The 16421-nt window shown below is 38.2% G+C and overlaps 1 protein-coding gene across 1 annotated transcript in view; it reads right to left on the reverse strand.

Annotated features, from left to right (window-relative positions):
- Tex11 (testis expressed 11) overlaps positions 1-16421 on the reverse strand; it is a 264024-nt gene that overhangs the window by 90970 nt on the left and 156633 nt on the right. Inside the window, exons 19-20 of the mRNA XM_021233615.2 lie at positions 15035-15120; positions 11253-11309 (exon numbers count right to left, since the gene is read on the reverse strand). Coding sequence (XP_021089274.1) covers positions 11253-11309; positions 15035-15120 — 143 coding nt within the window. The remainder of the gene's footprint in view (positions 1-11252; positions 11310-15034; positions 15121-16421) is intronic.

The raw sequence follows: 16421 nt of genomic DNA on the forward strand, positions 1-16421 counted from the left end.
GGGACCTCTAGAGATGTCTTCGCCCACAGACAACAGGAAGCAGTTTGGAGAACACTATGCCCACCTTCCCAAGAAGGGTGTGGGAGGCTGTTAGTTATTTGGTGGGTTATGAATGTTTGTTATCATTTAGGGGAATACAGTTTACTGATACAAATTTAAAATTATTTTTGTTCCACTGTATATATGTTTCTACTTTCGTTTGGGGTATTGTGAATATGCAGCTCATTTAAAAGTGCAATGTAGAAATGAAGTTAGTAGTTAATCTATGGTGATCAGACTCGTAGTCACATTAGGCATGTTTTTAAGCTCATAGAGTGATATATTTTAGATATATAAATGTTCTTTCTTCAAACACTTCAGATACCTATAGAATATGGCATTAAAATGTTTTGTTACCATAGGACTTTTCATGACAATGAGACACATCTGCTACTGGCAGCACCAATTCATTTCATAGAAACTCCACAGGACTTTGCTTTCATTGTGGCAAGGTTAGCCATGTGGGCAAGAAACTGCTTTTGCCTTGACTGCTTGAAAGTAAGCTGTATAAACTGGACATGCAGGACCCACAGGACAGTGACTGTTGAACTTTACAAAAATAAGGTGGGGCAGTCATGCAGGGTTCCTGCTTCACATAAGAGTCTGCCAGACATTTTGCAAGACACCGAGGAAAGCAACTGATAAATTTTTCCAATACAAATTTCCTGCTTCACTGAAAAGTCTGCCAGATACTCTAGGCCTGTAGGCCAAAGATGGATGCCCCAACATTGCAGAGAAACTTTGGATGACTGTCCAGGGAATCATATATCTGCCATTTCTAGAGTTTTAGAAGTTGCTTGCAATGAACTTCCTATTTATTCAGATACTATATCCTTCTGGGTATTTGATGTAGCTAAAGACTAAATAATTAGTTATAGTTTTCCTTAGCTATGATAGAAAACAAGTTAGGTATAAAACTTCAGAATCACTAAGATAAGATAGATAATGGAGTATTATCTCTGAATTTGCTAAATATAAATGGACTTTATATTGCAAATGTAAGTCTTACGTGGTAACTGATTTTGTTGTAAACAGTTTTACTATGTTAAAGTTTAACTTTTTTAGACAAAAGGGGAAATGTTGTTTAATATTAAGATGCAGTACATTTGTTTATGCTGCGAAACATTTGTTTAATGATGCAAAGATATGTTGCATTTGTTTAGCTCTGTGAAACTGTGTTACTCTGCCTGTTTAAAACACCTGATTTAGTCAAATAAAGAGCTGAATGGCCAATAACTTGGAAGGAAAGGATAGGCAGGGCTGGCAGGCAGAGAGAATAAATAGGAAGAGAAATCTGGGAGCAAAAAGATTTAGGAGTGAGAGAAGGAGGAGGAATACAGGGACCAGCCACCCAGCTACATAGCAAGTCACAGAGAAAGGAGTAAATAAAGGCATACAGAAATAGAGAAAGATAAAAGCCCAGAGGAAAAATGGAGATGTGATAATTTAAGAAAAGCTATCTAGAAACAAGCCAAGCTAGGGCCAGGCATTCATAAGTAAGAATAAGATGTGTAATTTATTTGGGAGCTGGGTGACAGCCACCCAAAAGAGCCAAAGAGTAAAGAACTAAGAGTAAAGAGTAAAAAACAACCAACAACAATGCATGGTATACAGGAACAATACTTGATAAGCTAGACCACCTTAAAATAAAAAAACTCCTATTTTTCAAAATACATTATCAAGACAACAAAAAGACAAGTCAGAGATTAGTAGAAAATACCTGAAAAAGACATATCAGATAAAGAACTGACATCTAAAGTATATAAAGAATTTGTAAGACTCAACAAGAAGACAATTCAGTTAAAAGTTGGCCAAAAGAACTTCTAGACTGTTGAACACATTGAAGTACTAGGATTATGGTTAGCCTGGAGAGGGCAAGAACACCCTATATTGGCTCATTTACATGTTTCATCTGGATCTTCCTAAATTAACAATTTATAGTAAACTGTAAACTAAGTCAAGTGTTTCTCTGAGTACTGCAAGTAAATCTAGAAACTTATTGAATATGGAAAAGGGGACATTGGATTTCCTGTTTGGGCCAATCAGAAATATATGAGGCTTGGATTTGCATAGGCATGTGAAGTAGGGACAGTTTTGTAGGGCTGAGCCCTTTCACTTGTGAGGTTGGACTTAATGGTGTTTTTGTTGGCACTGGAATCAGGACAGGTATTTGTTAGGCAGTGCTGGCTCATAGGAATACGGTTTGAATAGAGAAAAGATGAAAGGGCAAGGAACAAGGAACTTGACACCTACCTGGGTGGTCACATGACCACTCAGGTATAAAGCAGCAGCTGGTTTGTGCTTAGTACAAGTTACCATTGGAATTTATAATGGCTCTAATTCCCAGAGAGTTGGCTCATTGTATCCATAAGGAAATTAAAATTAGTAAGAAATGATTGCATATGTAAACCATTGTATAAGTAGATATAATGCATAGAGAGGCTTGGCATTGATACAACCTTTTTTATATCCTCCAAGGTACAAAATGCCCACCATTGTTCTGTTTTCTAATAAGAGACAACAGTTGAAGAAGGTCCTGAGAATAGCTAGCAGATTGGATTGATGCTGACAGTCTTAATAGGAACAGAGAGTAACTCTAAACTGAGCTGCTCTGCTTGCCTAGTGATGTATAAAAATGCTCACTATGATATAAAATAACTAGAACAGAATATATTATGTTGGTGTGAGATGCTGAGTCACATTCCTTCAGATTAAAAAAAATCACATTTTATAATCCTCACCAACTAACAATGGTCAAATAGATGTCTTCCTCTGAGTAATAGAGAGGCAGAACAGGCAATTTAAACAATGGTTGCTTAAAACAGTGGGGGATAAGGCTGGGGATACAGCTTAGGGGTAGAGCACCTGCCTAAAACATAAGGTTCAGACTTTATGTAAAAAGTTGTATATCTTTTATCTAAATGATTTATAAAATAAATACTGTCTGACTGGAAAATGCTCCCACTCTTAGTACTGGAAAACAAAAGCTGTCAATGAAATCGAAGCTAGTTGATGAAATCCTGATGGAAGCTAAACTTAAAAATATAAAGTGATGAGATTAAGAATACTGAGTGGGATTTGGCTGGCTTGCAAATCTTGATAAGTGTGCAAGATATGGGGGGACACCAAGGGAGTATCCCCAATAGATAAACTCCTCTGCTTTCTAGTGAACTGAGAGAAAGAGACTGGGAAGGATGTTGGCATAAATACAGTTCTTCCTAAGGGATCAAATACTGATATGAAGACTATGTGGGGTTTTTTCTTTCCTTCATATCACCTCAGTTTTTTGTTTCTGCAGGATCACATCTGCCATGACAAGTGCTGAAAACAGGATTATCTCTAAGCAGGAAACTATAACTATCTTATAGTTGTTTTTTTTTAATACAAGGTCTCTCTTTGTAGTCCTAACTGTCCTGGAACTTTCTACATAGACCAGGCTAGCCTCGAATTTACATAGATCTTCCTACCTTTGCTTCCCAAGTGCTGGGATTAAAGGCATGAGCCACCAAGCCTGGCTATTTTATACTCTTTATGTTATAATTCCTAAGGTCCTCATGGGACAAGTTGTATTTCCATTTCATCTGGCAAAACTGAGGTCAATGCAATTGTATTGCCTAATGAGATAGCTTACTTTGATCTAAAGATTTAATGAAACCCCCATCTGAAGATCAATGATACTCTTCACAGATAGAGAAAAAACCCTAAAATTCATGTAGACTCATGGAAGAATTTGGAGTCAAAAGCAATTCTTGACTAAAAAGAGTAACATGGCATTAACTGTCTTTAAAATATACTATTATAGTAATAAAATGGACATGATACTGGCATAAAACATAGACTCAAAGATGAATGGAATAGAATAGAGAGTCCAGAGATAAATACATTCAGCTTCAGGCAGAAGATTCTCCACAAAGGTGCCAAAATGCTCGTGGGGGCACCAAAAGACTATATGGTGTAAGCCCTTGATTCATATGTTTAAGTGCCTTGACTGAACACTAAATTTATTTTTATTTGTGCCTCAAAAAAAGAGAGTAATTTGGTAAGACCCTGTCTCAAACAAGCAAACCTCTTTTGTACATAATCTTTAATCCAGGATAGAATCCAGTTTAAGGAAATAATCAGCGGTGTTCATACAAAGCTTTTCATCATGATTACTTAGAACAATGAAGAGATAGTGTGATGGCTTGGATAACTGTCCTCCAAAGATCTATGACTGGGCATGGGGCCACATGCCTGTAATTCTAGGACTTGGAAGGTGGAAACAGGAGGATCATTGTGAGTTCAAGGCCAGACTGAGCTACAAGGTAAGTTCACAGCCATTCTGGCATCATATTAACTAAAGTAAATCAAACATGGAAAAGATAAGTATATATTTTCTCTCATATATACAAATTGAAAAAAATGACATGAGAGTAGAAGAGGAAATATTGGGGATTTAGAAAGGGGCTGTGGTGTGGGGACAAACAGAATGGAGAAAGTAGAAGGAAGGGTAGATATGATCAGTGTATGATATATACATGTGTGTAAATATCACAATAAACTTATTAATAAGTATAATTAACACAGGTTAATAAAATATGACCAGCTCATTCTGTTTCTATGTCACCATGCCCTATATAAATGAGAGCTGATGTATTTACTAGACTAGTATTGCTGTCTAAATTCTGGTTCACCACAGTGGCTAAATTTAATGCTCCTTCTAAAAAGTAAGATTTTTTTGGTTAAAAAGAAAAAGAGATCTTATCATACAGGTCTTTCTCTTGCTTGGTTAGAGTTACACCAAGATATTTTATATTATTTGAGGTTATTATAAAGGGTGTTGATTTTCTGACTTCTTTCTCACCCCATTAATCATTTGTATGTAGGAAAGTTACTAATTTTTTTAGTTAATCTTGTGTCCAGCAACTTGACTAAATGTGTTCATCAGCTGTAGAAATTTCCTGGTAGTTTTTGGGGTTGCTTATATATGCTATCATATCATCTGAGAATCCTGAAGAAGAAGGGGAAGAAGGATTGTAGGAGGTGGGGGTGGGGTCAAGGACATCACAAGAAAACTCACAGAATCAACTAATTTCGGTTCATAGGGGTTCACAGAGACTGAATCAACAACCACAGCCCTTACATGGGACTGACCTAGGCACTCTGCATATATATTACAGTTATGCAGCTTAGTCCTCTTGCAGGACTCCTAACAGTGGGAACAGGGGCATTTCTCTGCCTCTTTTGCTGGCTTTTGGGACCTTATACTGGTCGTCTTACCCAGCTTTAATTCACAGGGAGGTGTTTAATCTTGTTACAACCTGGATTGCCATGTTTTCTTGATATCCATGGGAGACCTGCCCTTTTGTAAACAGAAACAGAGTTGGGGGTGGATTAAAGGGTGGAAACTGAGGGGGCAGGCCCAGAAACTGGGAAGAGAGGAGGGAAGGGAATTAAAAACTTAATATTATGCAAATTCCTGCATACAGATGCTTATAACACCTTCTAAAACAGCTAATACATTTTCAAAATAGAAGCAATCAAGATGTCCATTAATGGACGAATGGAAAAACAGATGTGGTACATTCAGTGCTGAAATGATATGAACTATCAGTCATAAAAGAACATAGAGGAGTCATTCTAGGTTTGAGGGGAGATCTGGCACTAATGAGATTTCCAGAGATCTACAAGGATGACATCAACTGGCAAACTAAGCAATAGTGGAGAGACTACCTTAAATGCCCCTCCCTGATAATGAGTGTGACAACTATCTTATATGCCATCCTAGAACCTTCATCCAGTGACTGATGGAAGCAGAGGCAGACACCCACAGCTAAACACTGAACTGAACTCTTGGAACCCAGTGACAGAGAGGGAGGAGTGATGAACAAAGGGGTCAAGACTGGGCTGGTGAAACCCAGAGAAACAGCTGACCTGAACAAGAGGGAGCTCTTGGACCCCAGACTGATGGCTGAGAGGCCAGCATGGGACTGATCCAGACCCCCTGCATGTGGGTGTCAGTGAGGAGACTTAGGCAATCTATGGGGCTTTGGGTAGTAGATCAGTATTTAGCCCTGGTATACAAATGAACTTTGGGAGCCCATCCCACAATGAGGGATGCTCTCTCTATCTGGACACTTGGGGGAGAGCCTAGGCCCTGCCTTGAATGAAATGACAGACTCTAGAGATCCCTCATGGAGGGCCTTATCCTCCCTGGGGAATGGAGTGGGGATTGGGTGGGGGGTTAGGGGGGTTGGTGGGAGGAGTGGGCATGGAGGGGAGGGAGAGGGAACTGGGACTGACATGGGAAGCAAGCTTGTTTCTAATTTAAATATGTAATAAAAAGTGTTTCAAAAATAAGGCGCACGCCTTTAATCCCAGCACTCGGGAGGCAGAGGCAGGCGGATCTCTGTGAGTTCGAGGCCAGGCTGGACCGACAGCCTCCAAAACAATACAGAGAAACCCTGTCTCGTAAAACCAAAAAAATAAAAAATAAAAATATAAAAGAGGGGCAGATGGAGTGGGGTGTTGGGGAAATTGTGGGGGAGGAGGGGAGGGAGAGGGAGCTGGGAGAAACGTGTAAAAAGCTAAATTAAAAAAAGAACATAGAGGAATTGTAAATGCTTATTATGTGAAAAATTTCTATATTGTATGAGTGCATCTACATGACTCCATGCAAGATAACACTATGAAGGTAGTAAGGAGTTGACAAGGGGGGGGGGATAATTAGGTAGAAGGCAGAAGTTTCTAAGAGCAGTGAAAATACTCTGATATGATATGGTATGACTAGCCTTGAATTCACAGAGATCTATATGCCTCTGCCTCTGGAATACTGGAATTAAAGACATGCACAACCATATCTTATCAGGTACTGCTCCCCCTTATGTTTATTTTTAATTGTTTTCTTAAATATATTCTTAATTTAAATAGAATTATATCACTTTGCCTCCTTCCTTTCCTTCTCTACAGTCCCTCCCAAGCACCTCCATCCTTCAAACTCCTCCCATAGCACCCCAACTTTTAAGTTGATAGCCTCTTTCTCTTTGATTAATATTGTTACACACATACACACACACACACACACACACACACACACACACACACACACACACACACGTGTGCATGTGCACAGTGAGTTCCAGGGCAGTCAGGGGTACATAGAGAAACCCTGTCTCAAAACAAAACAAAAAACAGTAACTATTTTAGAAGATAAAATGAGAGGCCAGTGGGAGGGGGATTTAGGAGAGAGTAACAAGAGATGAAGAAGATCAAAGTATGATATATGTGCATCATGAGATCATAAAGAAGCTCATTGTTTTCCACATTGCTATATTATCAAAATTCTGTTTTGAGCCAATAAAAGTAAAAAAAAAATCAAAGACAAAAGAAGAAACTAAAATAAGCATTTAACAGAACAGAAGACCATTTAACTCAATCAAAGGAATAAATATGGAAGCACTAAGAAACTCAATTAAGGACATTTACAAGAAATAGGATAAGACTGGCTTTTGGCAGGAGTGATGACTTACATTTGGAATCATGGGTTCAGTAAAACTGCAGCAGAAAAATTGTGAGTTCAAGCTCAACCTGAGCAACATAGCTAGCTCTCTCTCTCTCTCTCTCTCTCTCTCTCTCTCTCTCTCTCTCTCTCTCTCTCTCTCTCTCTCTCTCTCTGTCTGTCTGTCTGTCTCTGTCTGTGTCTCTGTCTCTCTGTCTGGCATGCATACACACAGACACACACATAAGCACATCAAAACCAGTCCCTGTCAGGAAGTAGTATTACTTAATATTTATTACTTAATATTTATGCTTTCTTGGGGACAAATCTTAAAAACTTACATTTATATATAGAAATTTATATATAGAAACTTTATAGAAAACTTTTATCAATTTGAATTTAAACTAAGCCAAAGTTAACTTCACTACTTTAATTCGGTGGCTATATAGAACAGCTCCGACAAGGTCTATGCATACAAAAATGTATCATTAATAAGATCCAAGACACAAAAGCATACATAAAAGGCACACTGTTTTAAATAACTAAGCACAAAATGTGCAGACACGGTGTGGGGGACAGTTTTATGTCAACTTTACACAAGCTAGACTTATCTGAAAGGAAGGAACCTCAACTGAGAAAATAATTTTTCTTAATTAGTGATTGATGATAGAAGGTTCAACCCACTGTGGGTAGTGCAATCCGTGAGCTGGTGATCCTGGGTTCTATAAGAAAGCAGGCTGAGAAAGCTATGGAGAGCAAATTAGTAAGCAGCACCTCCATGGCTTCTGCATCAGTTCCTGACTCCAAGATCCTGCCCTATTAGAGTTCCTGTCATGACCTCCTTTGATGATGAACAGAGGCATGAAAGTGTAATCCCAATAAACAACTTGCTTTTGGTCATGGTGTTTCATCTCAGCAATAGGAACCCTAACTAGAACATACTGTTAATCTAAAACCATAGAAATATTAAAACAGAAAAGAACTTAAAACTCTGTAGTCCACTTATGTTTTACAGAGGAGAAAATATAGTTTAGAGAAATTAAGTATGTTCTCAGTAAGGTAAACAGAACAAGTAAGTGAGACAGTACAGTAAAATTCAATTCTATTGGATATCCTCATTGAATTAGGTGTTTTAAAAACCTCTTTACTAGTTAGCTGAATTTTTATTATATCAAATGCTGACATCTACCGGAAAAATGATAGATCTTCTGCATTACTATACATATTTGGAGTCAATAATATATACTTTAATGCTCTATAACTTAGAAATAGTATAGACAATACAATAATAATATAACATACAATATCCTCCTCCTTTACCCGCTTCCAAATTAGAATTAATGGGTGCGGTTTGACTGTGTGTTACAGTTATATGGATTGAAGTACTTTTAAGTTCTATGCTGAAGACCTTATAAAACAGTAATTGTGGTAATGTGGGCATTTGTATACTTAGTCACAGTTGGTGGCTGTTTGGGGAGGATTAGGTGGTCTGGTCTTCCAGAAAGAAGTATGACACTGAGGGGACAGCTTTGAAGTTTCAAAAGACTCACACCATTGTGTGTACACTCTGTGCTTCCTGTTTGTGGTTTAAGATGTGAGCTCTCACTGCCAGCTACCTCCACCCTACTACCATGGCCTATAACCTCTGGAAACTTAAGCCCTAAGTAGACACTTTCTTCTATAAGTTGTGTTCATCATAGTGTTTTATCACAGCAACAGAAAACATAAGACACTGATGTTCAGACATTAAAATACACTGGGTGGCAACTGTTTGCCTAATGCTAAGCTAGGTCCCATGGATACAAAGATAAATACAAATACTCCCAGCCATCAAAGGACTTTTACACAGCTATTAAAGTTTACTTCTAAATTTATTGATGTAAAACAAAAAAATAGAAGATCCAGAGACAGATACTGGGGTTCAACCTGAAGATCAGGGAAGCAAAGCAGCCAAGCTACCAGGGATGAGGTGTGGCTGGAGAATGAATGCTTGATACTTAGACATTGCTCCTGTCTTAGGTACCTCCCTAATGCTGAGATTAAAGGTGTATGATCCCAGGTGCTAAGATCATCTTTGTATGAGTTGTTTCTCTTAAGGATTGGATCAATCCTGTGTAGAACTGGATGGCCTTGAACCCACAGAGACCCATCTACCTCTTAATCCTGAGTCCTAGGATTAAAGGTGTGTACCACCACATCCTAGTTCTGGTTGCTGGGATTAAAGGTGTGTGCCTGGCTTCTATAGCTTGTGCCTGACTTTGCTTTCTGAACCTTCAGGTAAGCTTTAATAAATCATAAATAATATATCACCACATCCTGACCCCCCTACTCCTTAAAAGAGTTTTATTGCTGATAATTTCAAAGTTGTACCACTGTTAAAAAGACAAGTTATGTTTAGTTCCCATATGCCTACCACCCAGCTTCAATATCTTATCCATCTTATCCCACTGTAAATCTGCAACTTCTCCCTATCATTTTGAAGAAATTTCCAGATAGCACATCATCACACCCATACATATTTCAAGGGTGCTTCTCCTGGAGATAGATAATGTTTCTTCAAACAATATAACCACATTACCACTACTGTGCTGCCTAGAAGTTAATGTCAAAATGTAGTCATTATGCAAATTCTAAGTGCCTCATATTCTTTAGATTGAGTTCTCTTCTATTTGATTGATAAAGCCTGTTAAGAAAAGGTAAATTTTACAGTGTATCCCTAGGCAAATTGTGTGTTATGACAAAACAATTTACAAAACAAGTTACAATTCCAAGTTATCTCAGTGATCGATATTTCTCCCAGAATTTAGTCAAAATAATATAGTGTTACCAGTTGTGAAAATAGATGCAGAACATGCAATAGATAGTCTATTACAGAGCTCTTGCCTTAGCATAGAATAAAGAGATGGGTGCTATTTTCCAAAAGTTATATTTAATCAAGAACTTGAACCAAGTTTTCTCTCAACTCATCAGGAGGTAGTGAATTTTATGAATGAATAACTGATGACAAAATCCTCCCATGAATTGTTGAGCTCTTGATATCTTTTACTTATCTTTATTTCATGTGCATTCGTGTTTATCTGCATGTATGTCTGTGAAAGTGTTGGATCCCTTGAAACTGGAGTTAAAGACAGTTATAAGCTATCATGCGTATGTATGCTGCTTGGAATTGAGCCCAGGACCTCTGGGAAAGCAGACAGTGCTCTTATTCCCTGAGCTACCTCTCCAGGCCCAGCTCTTGACATCTTATACCATGGAAATGGTGAGGAAAAATGTGTTTCTATAATACAAGCTGAGACAATAAAGGACCAGAATCTTTGTAAATTACTATTGAGTCTACTGTTGAATGGGAACAGATACAATAACATAATCAGGCAATATACAAAATGTAAAGGATTATAAACTTCCAAGTACTCTCATATATTTACTATTTCCCTGTGGATTGTATTTTTTATCTTTTAAATGTATTAATTCGCTGAGTGATTACAGAAACTCCATGAGGAATACACTGGTATTTCCATTTTACAAATGGAAAAACTGAAGGAAAGAAATAATAAGAAAAGAAACTTATCTAAGCTATATATCTCATTAATAACCACATAGAATATGAATCCAGGAACTTGTTAAAATGTATATTAATTTCATCCACTACACAAACTATCTTTAAATATAGGCTTTCATTTAAAGCTACTCTAAATTTTCCCAAGGTAAATACATCATTTCTCATAAAATAACTTACCTATTTTCAGATTCTGGCATTTGAGAAACTTGTGGAAGAATAATTCGAACCAGACACCTGTGTAAAAAAGGCAACACAGAAAATTATTCTCAGTGTGAGGGATGCAGCTTAGTGGTAGAGTGCTTGCCTAATATGTGTGAGGCTCTGCTAGTTTTCTTCCACCCCAATTTGACACACATTAAGATGATCTGCAAAATGGAACCTCAACTTAAAAAAATGCTTCCATCAGATTGGCCTGTAGGTATGTTCTTAATTTGTGATTGAAGTGGGAGAGCAAGCCATGATGAGAAAGCCAGTATACAGCACTCCTCCAAGACCTCTACTTCAGTCCTGCTTCCCAGTTCCTGCCTTCAGATCCTGCTGACTTCCATCAGTGATGGACTGTGATCTGGATGTATAAGCCAAACAAACCCTTTCCTCTTCAAGTTGCTTTTGGTCATGGTGTTTCATCACTGCATTAGAAGTAGACTAGGGCCAGGCAGTTGTGGCACATGCCTTTAATCCGAGCACACGGGAGGCAGAGGCAGGGGGATCTCTGTGAGTTCGAGACCAGCTTGGTCTACGAGAGTTCCAGGACAGCCTCCAAAGCCACAGAGAAACCCTGTCTCAAAAACACCAAAAAAAGAAGTAAACTAGGATAGAGGCCCTGGGTTCTATCCCTAGCACTATACACAAGGAAGAGAGAGGGAGGGAGAAAATGAGAGATAAAGCAAGAGCAAGCAAGTAAGAGAGATTCTTAGAAAAAATATGCCAAAGTTATTATACCAATTTATTACCTTTGATTATCCCAGAATGCAGAAGATCTTTGTATTGTTTTAAAGGTTGCAATAAAACATAAATTTCATGATTTTTTGAAGTGAAATTGAGTAAAATAATTTAAAAACAAAATTATTTATAATAATTTATTAAACAGTTATAATAAGTTATTAAACAGTTTTTCTGTAAGAAACCTATAATTAGTTTTGGGGTCTCACAGAAGAAAGCAACACTAATCTTTGAAGGGATCTGGAAGCATTACTACAAAATGACATGATGAAGTAGTTGTTAATTTTAAACCTGAAAATGCTTTTTAATAAAAATCTCTTAGAAGAGAAAATAGGTGGCACCCTCGAACGAATTGGTACAGGAGACTGGTTCATGAACATAACACCAGTAGCACAGACACTGAAATCGAAAATTAATAAATGGGACCTCCTGAAACTGAGAAGCTTCTGTAAGGCAAAGGACAGTCAACAAGACAAAAAAGCAGACCACAGAATGGGAAAAGATATTCACCAACCCCACATCTGACAGAGGGCTCATCTCCAAAATTTACAAAGAACTCAAGAAGCAGGTGTCCAAAACACCAAATAATCCAATTAAAAGGTGAAGTAAAGAACTAAATAGAGAATTCTCAATAGCGGAATCTAAAATGGCCGAAAAACACATAAAGTGCTCAACATCCTTAGCCATTAGGGAAATGCAAATAAAAGCAACCCTGAGATACCATCTTACTCCTGTCAGAATGGCTAAAATCAAAAACATCAATGACAATTTGTGCTGGAGAGGATGTAGAGAAAGGGGAACACTCCTCCACTGCTGGTGGGAGTGCCAACTCGTGCAGCCACTTTGGAAAGCAGTATGGAGATTCCTCAGGAAAATGGAAATCAGTCTACCACAAGATTCAGCAATTCCACTCTTAGGCATATACCCAAAAGATGCACATTCATGCAACAAGGACAGCTGTTCAACCTTGAAAATAGCAGCATTATTTGTACTAGCCAGAACCTGGAAGCAGCCTATGTGCTCCTCAATTGAAGAATGAATGGAGAAAATGTGGTACATTTACACAATGGAGTACTACTAAGCAGAAAAAAACAATGGAATCTCCAAATTCACAGGCAAATAGATGGAACTAGAAGAAACCATCCTGAGAGAGGTAACCCAGTCACAAAAAGACAAACATGATATGTACTAACTCATATATGGATTATTCGACATAGAGCAAAGGATTACCAGCCTACAATCCACACCACCAGAGAAGCTAGGAAACAAGGAGGACCCTAAGAGAGACATACATGGTCCCCAGAGAAGGGGAAAGGGACAAGATCTCCTGAGCTAATTGGGAGTATGGGGGAGAGGAGAGGGAGTTAGGAAAAAGAGAAGGGGAGAAGAGGGGAGAGGAGGACATGAGGGAGCAGGAAGATTGAGTCAGGGGAAATATAGAGGAGAGCAAAAAAAGAGATACCATAATAGAGGGAGCCATTATAGGTTTAAAGAGAAATCTGACACTAGGGGAATGTCCAGAGATCTACAAAGTTGACCCCAACTAACAATCTAAACAATAATCGATGCCCTACCTTATATGCCATCCTAGAGCCTTCATCCAATAACTGATGGAAGCAGAAGCAGACACCCACAGCTAAACAGTGAGCTGAACTCAAGGAACCCAGTTGCAGACAGGAAGGAGTGATGAGCAAAGGGGTCAAGACCAGGCTTGTGAAGCCCACAGAAACAGCTGGTCTGAACTAGGGGGAGCTCATGGACCCCAGACTGATATCTGGGAAACCAGCATAGGGCTGTTCCAGACCCCCTGAACATGGATGTCAGTTTGGAGGTCTGGTTAACCCATGGGGCCTCTGGTAGTGGATCAGTTTTTATCTCTAGTACACGAATGAACTTTGGGAGCCCATTCCGCATAGAGGGATATTTTCTCAGCCTAGACACATGGGGAAGGGCCTAGGCCCTGCTCCAAATGATCTGACAGACTTTGATGGGATAGGGGGCCAGTGGGGGAGGAGGAGAGGGAGAGGAAACTGGGATCGACATGTAAAACGAGCTTGTTTCTAATTTAAATTAAAAAAACATCCAGGCCAACATTAAAAAGAAAAATAACTATCTAAGCCTCGTACAGTGGCACACCCCTGAAATCTCAGCACTTGGGAGGCTGAGGCAGGAGAATTTTGAGGTTAAGGTTAGTCTGAGATACATAATAAGATATGGTTTATAAAATAAAATAAAGTAAAACTTAATAAAATAAAATGAAATGATGGGGCCAGAGGACCAGGTATGGTGGTGCATGACTGTAATCGTAGCACTCAGGAGACAGAAACAGCAGATTCAAGACCAGTTCCAGGCTACCCAGAGCTACAAAATGAGACTGTGCCTCAAAAAGGGGTGTTGTTGCTTGCCTAGCATGGATGAAGCCTCAGATTCTGATCCCAACACTGGAAAAAAATAAATTAATTTAAGAAAAAGAAATGCTATGTGTCCTGAATGATTTTAGATATATATCTGACTGAATGCATGCTGGTATCTCAAATTCTGACAGAAATAATTCTATCACTCTTTTTCCATTAGAAATAGGCCTGAAGTAGAGTTGACCAGCAGTAGAACAAATAGAGTACCCTTTGGATTTTTTTTCACAATCACCACTATAGTGTTATGTTCAAATTTGACTCTCAGTATTGCATGTGAACGATTCCTTTTAACAAATAATTTTCCTTTGTAAAAGGAGATCTTAAGTTTTTTTTAATTGTGCATCTTTGTTACTGGTTGTTACTTAAAGCTTTGATATCATCAGCACTGTCTTGGCAAGTTTATAAATTAAGAAAAAGGGGCTGGACGGTGGTGGTGGTGCACGCCTTTAATCCCAGCACTCGGGAGGCAGAGGCAGGCGGATCTCTGTGAGTTCAAGGCCAGGCTGGACCGACAGCCTCCAAAACAATACAGAGAAACCCTGTCTTGTAAAACCAAAAAATAAGTAAATAAATAATAAATTAAGAAAAAGAAGAGCAGCTTACTTTAAAGCTTCAAGTACTTCTTTTGGGTCTTCTGAAAGTTGAAATAAATATTCCAAAGCTTTGCCTGCCACAAATTGTTGTCCATTCTAAAAGGAATAAACATAGTATGTAAAATGACATCTAAAAGAAAGTGATGTTTGCAGCAGGTTGTCTATAGTCCTGCCTATTAGAAAGAAATATACTCATCTTTTTCTCAAATGGATTGCCTAACAATGTAGAATGAATATATAATCCATTGACAAAAAGAAAACAGGCTCATTTTACCCTCAGAAACTCACATGTTTTCCTTGTGATTTTTCTTTGGCTTTTTCTATTCTGTTTGTTTTGTCCTATCAAATTTGTTTGCTTTGTTTTATCTTATCTTACTGTATTGTGTTTTATTATTATTCCTCAGATGCCTTTTTTTCTAATGAGAATAAAAATGGGTATGAGACGGGATGGGAGAGGGGAGGAACTGAGAGAATGGGGGGAGGAAATGGTAATTGGAATAAATGATATGAAAATAATATATTTTAAATTTAAAAACTCATACTATCCACAATCATACTCTGGCTTTATCCTCTTTATCCTCCCTTTTTTAGCAGTAACCGAAAAACCCCCAAATTGTTGAATTCCCTCATTTCTAGTACTCTAATCCCTCAAAGGCTTTGTATATCCTCTTCTCATTTCTCCCAGTTCCCCCAAATCTTCAATTCTACACTTTTAAGTTTAGTCCATTATCAGAAAGGTCTCCTCTATGAGAGACCTATTCTCTACAAGTTTCCTCCTTGTTATTTGTACAATGGAAATGTAGGCTTTATTCAGGGACACCGCTTACATGGGAAATTTTCAAGTTAACAATCGATTTACTTTCATTGCTCTTCTACTGTGGAGGTGGAGTATGTGCTTTCATTTTTCAGTATTATTTTCATGTTATTATCCTTCCTTCTTCCCCAAAACTCACCACTTCAAAATTTTTGTCATCAGACTATATCTCTTATGGTGACCATGATCTCTATATCCCTTGCTGTTGCCATGGTCCCTGTCTCCTTTATTGTTGCCATGGTCTCAATTTCCCTTGTTTCTATGGTTTGTAGATGAATTAAGTTATTTTATCCCCCCTACCCTCCTTATCCCCTCTTTCCTCTCAGCATTTTTCAGTGCATAGAAAGATTCTCCTAAAATTCTAGCCTCTCAAAGTGTTTAAATTCTACTCCATGACCAATAATTAAAACAATTTCATACTGTCATAAACTGCTTTAAAGGATCTAAATTTTTTAAAATACAAACTGGTAAAGTCACTGGAAATCAGTGTAGTATTTCCCCCAAATCTTAAAATAGACTTACCATTGTTCACATACACCACTCCTGAGCATATTCCCAAAAGAGTCTAAAACCTACTACAGAG

This window comes from Mesocricetus auratus, unplaced genomic scaffold (assembly GCF_017639785.1).
Source record: "Mesocricetus auratus isolate SY011 unplaced genomic scaffold, BCM_Maur_2.0 Super-Scaffold_100003, whole genome shotgun sequence".
NCBI lineage: Eukaryota > Metazoa > Chordata > Mammalia > Rodentia > Cricetidae > Mesocricetus > Mesocricetus auratus.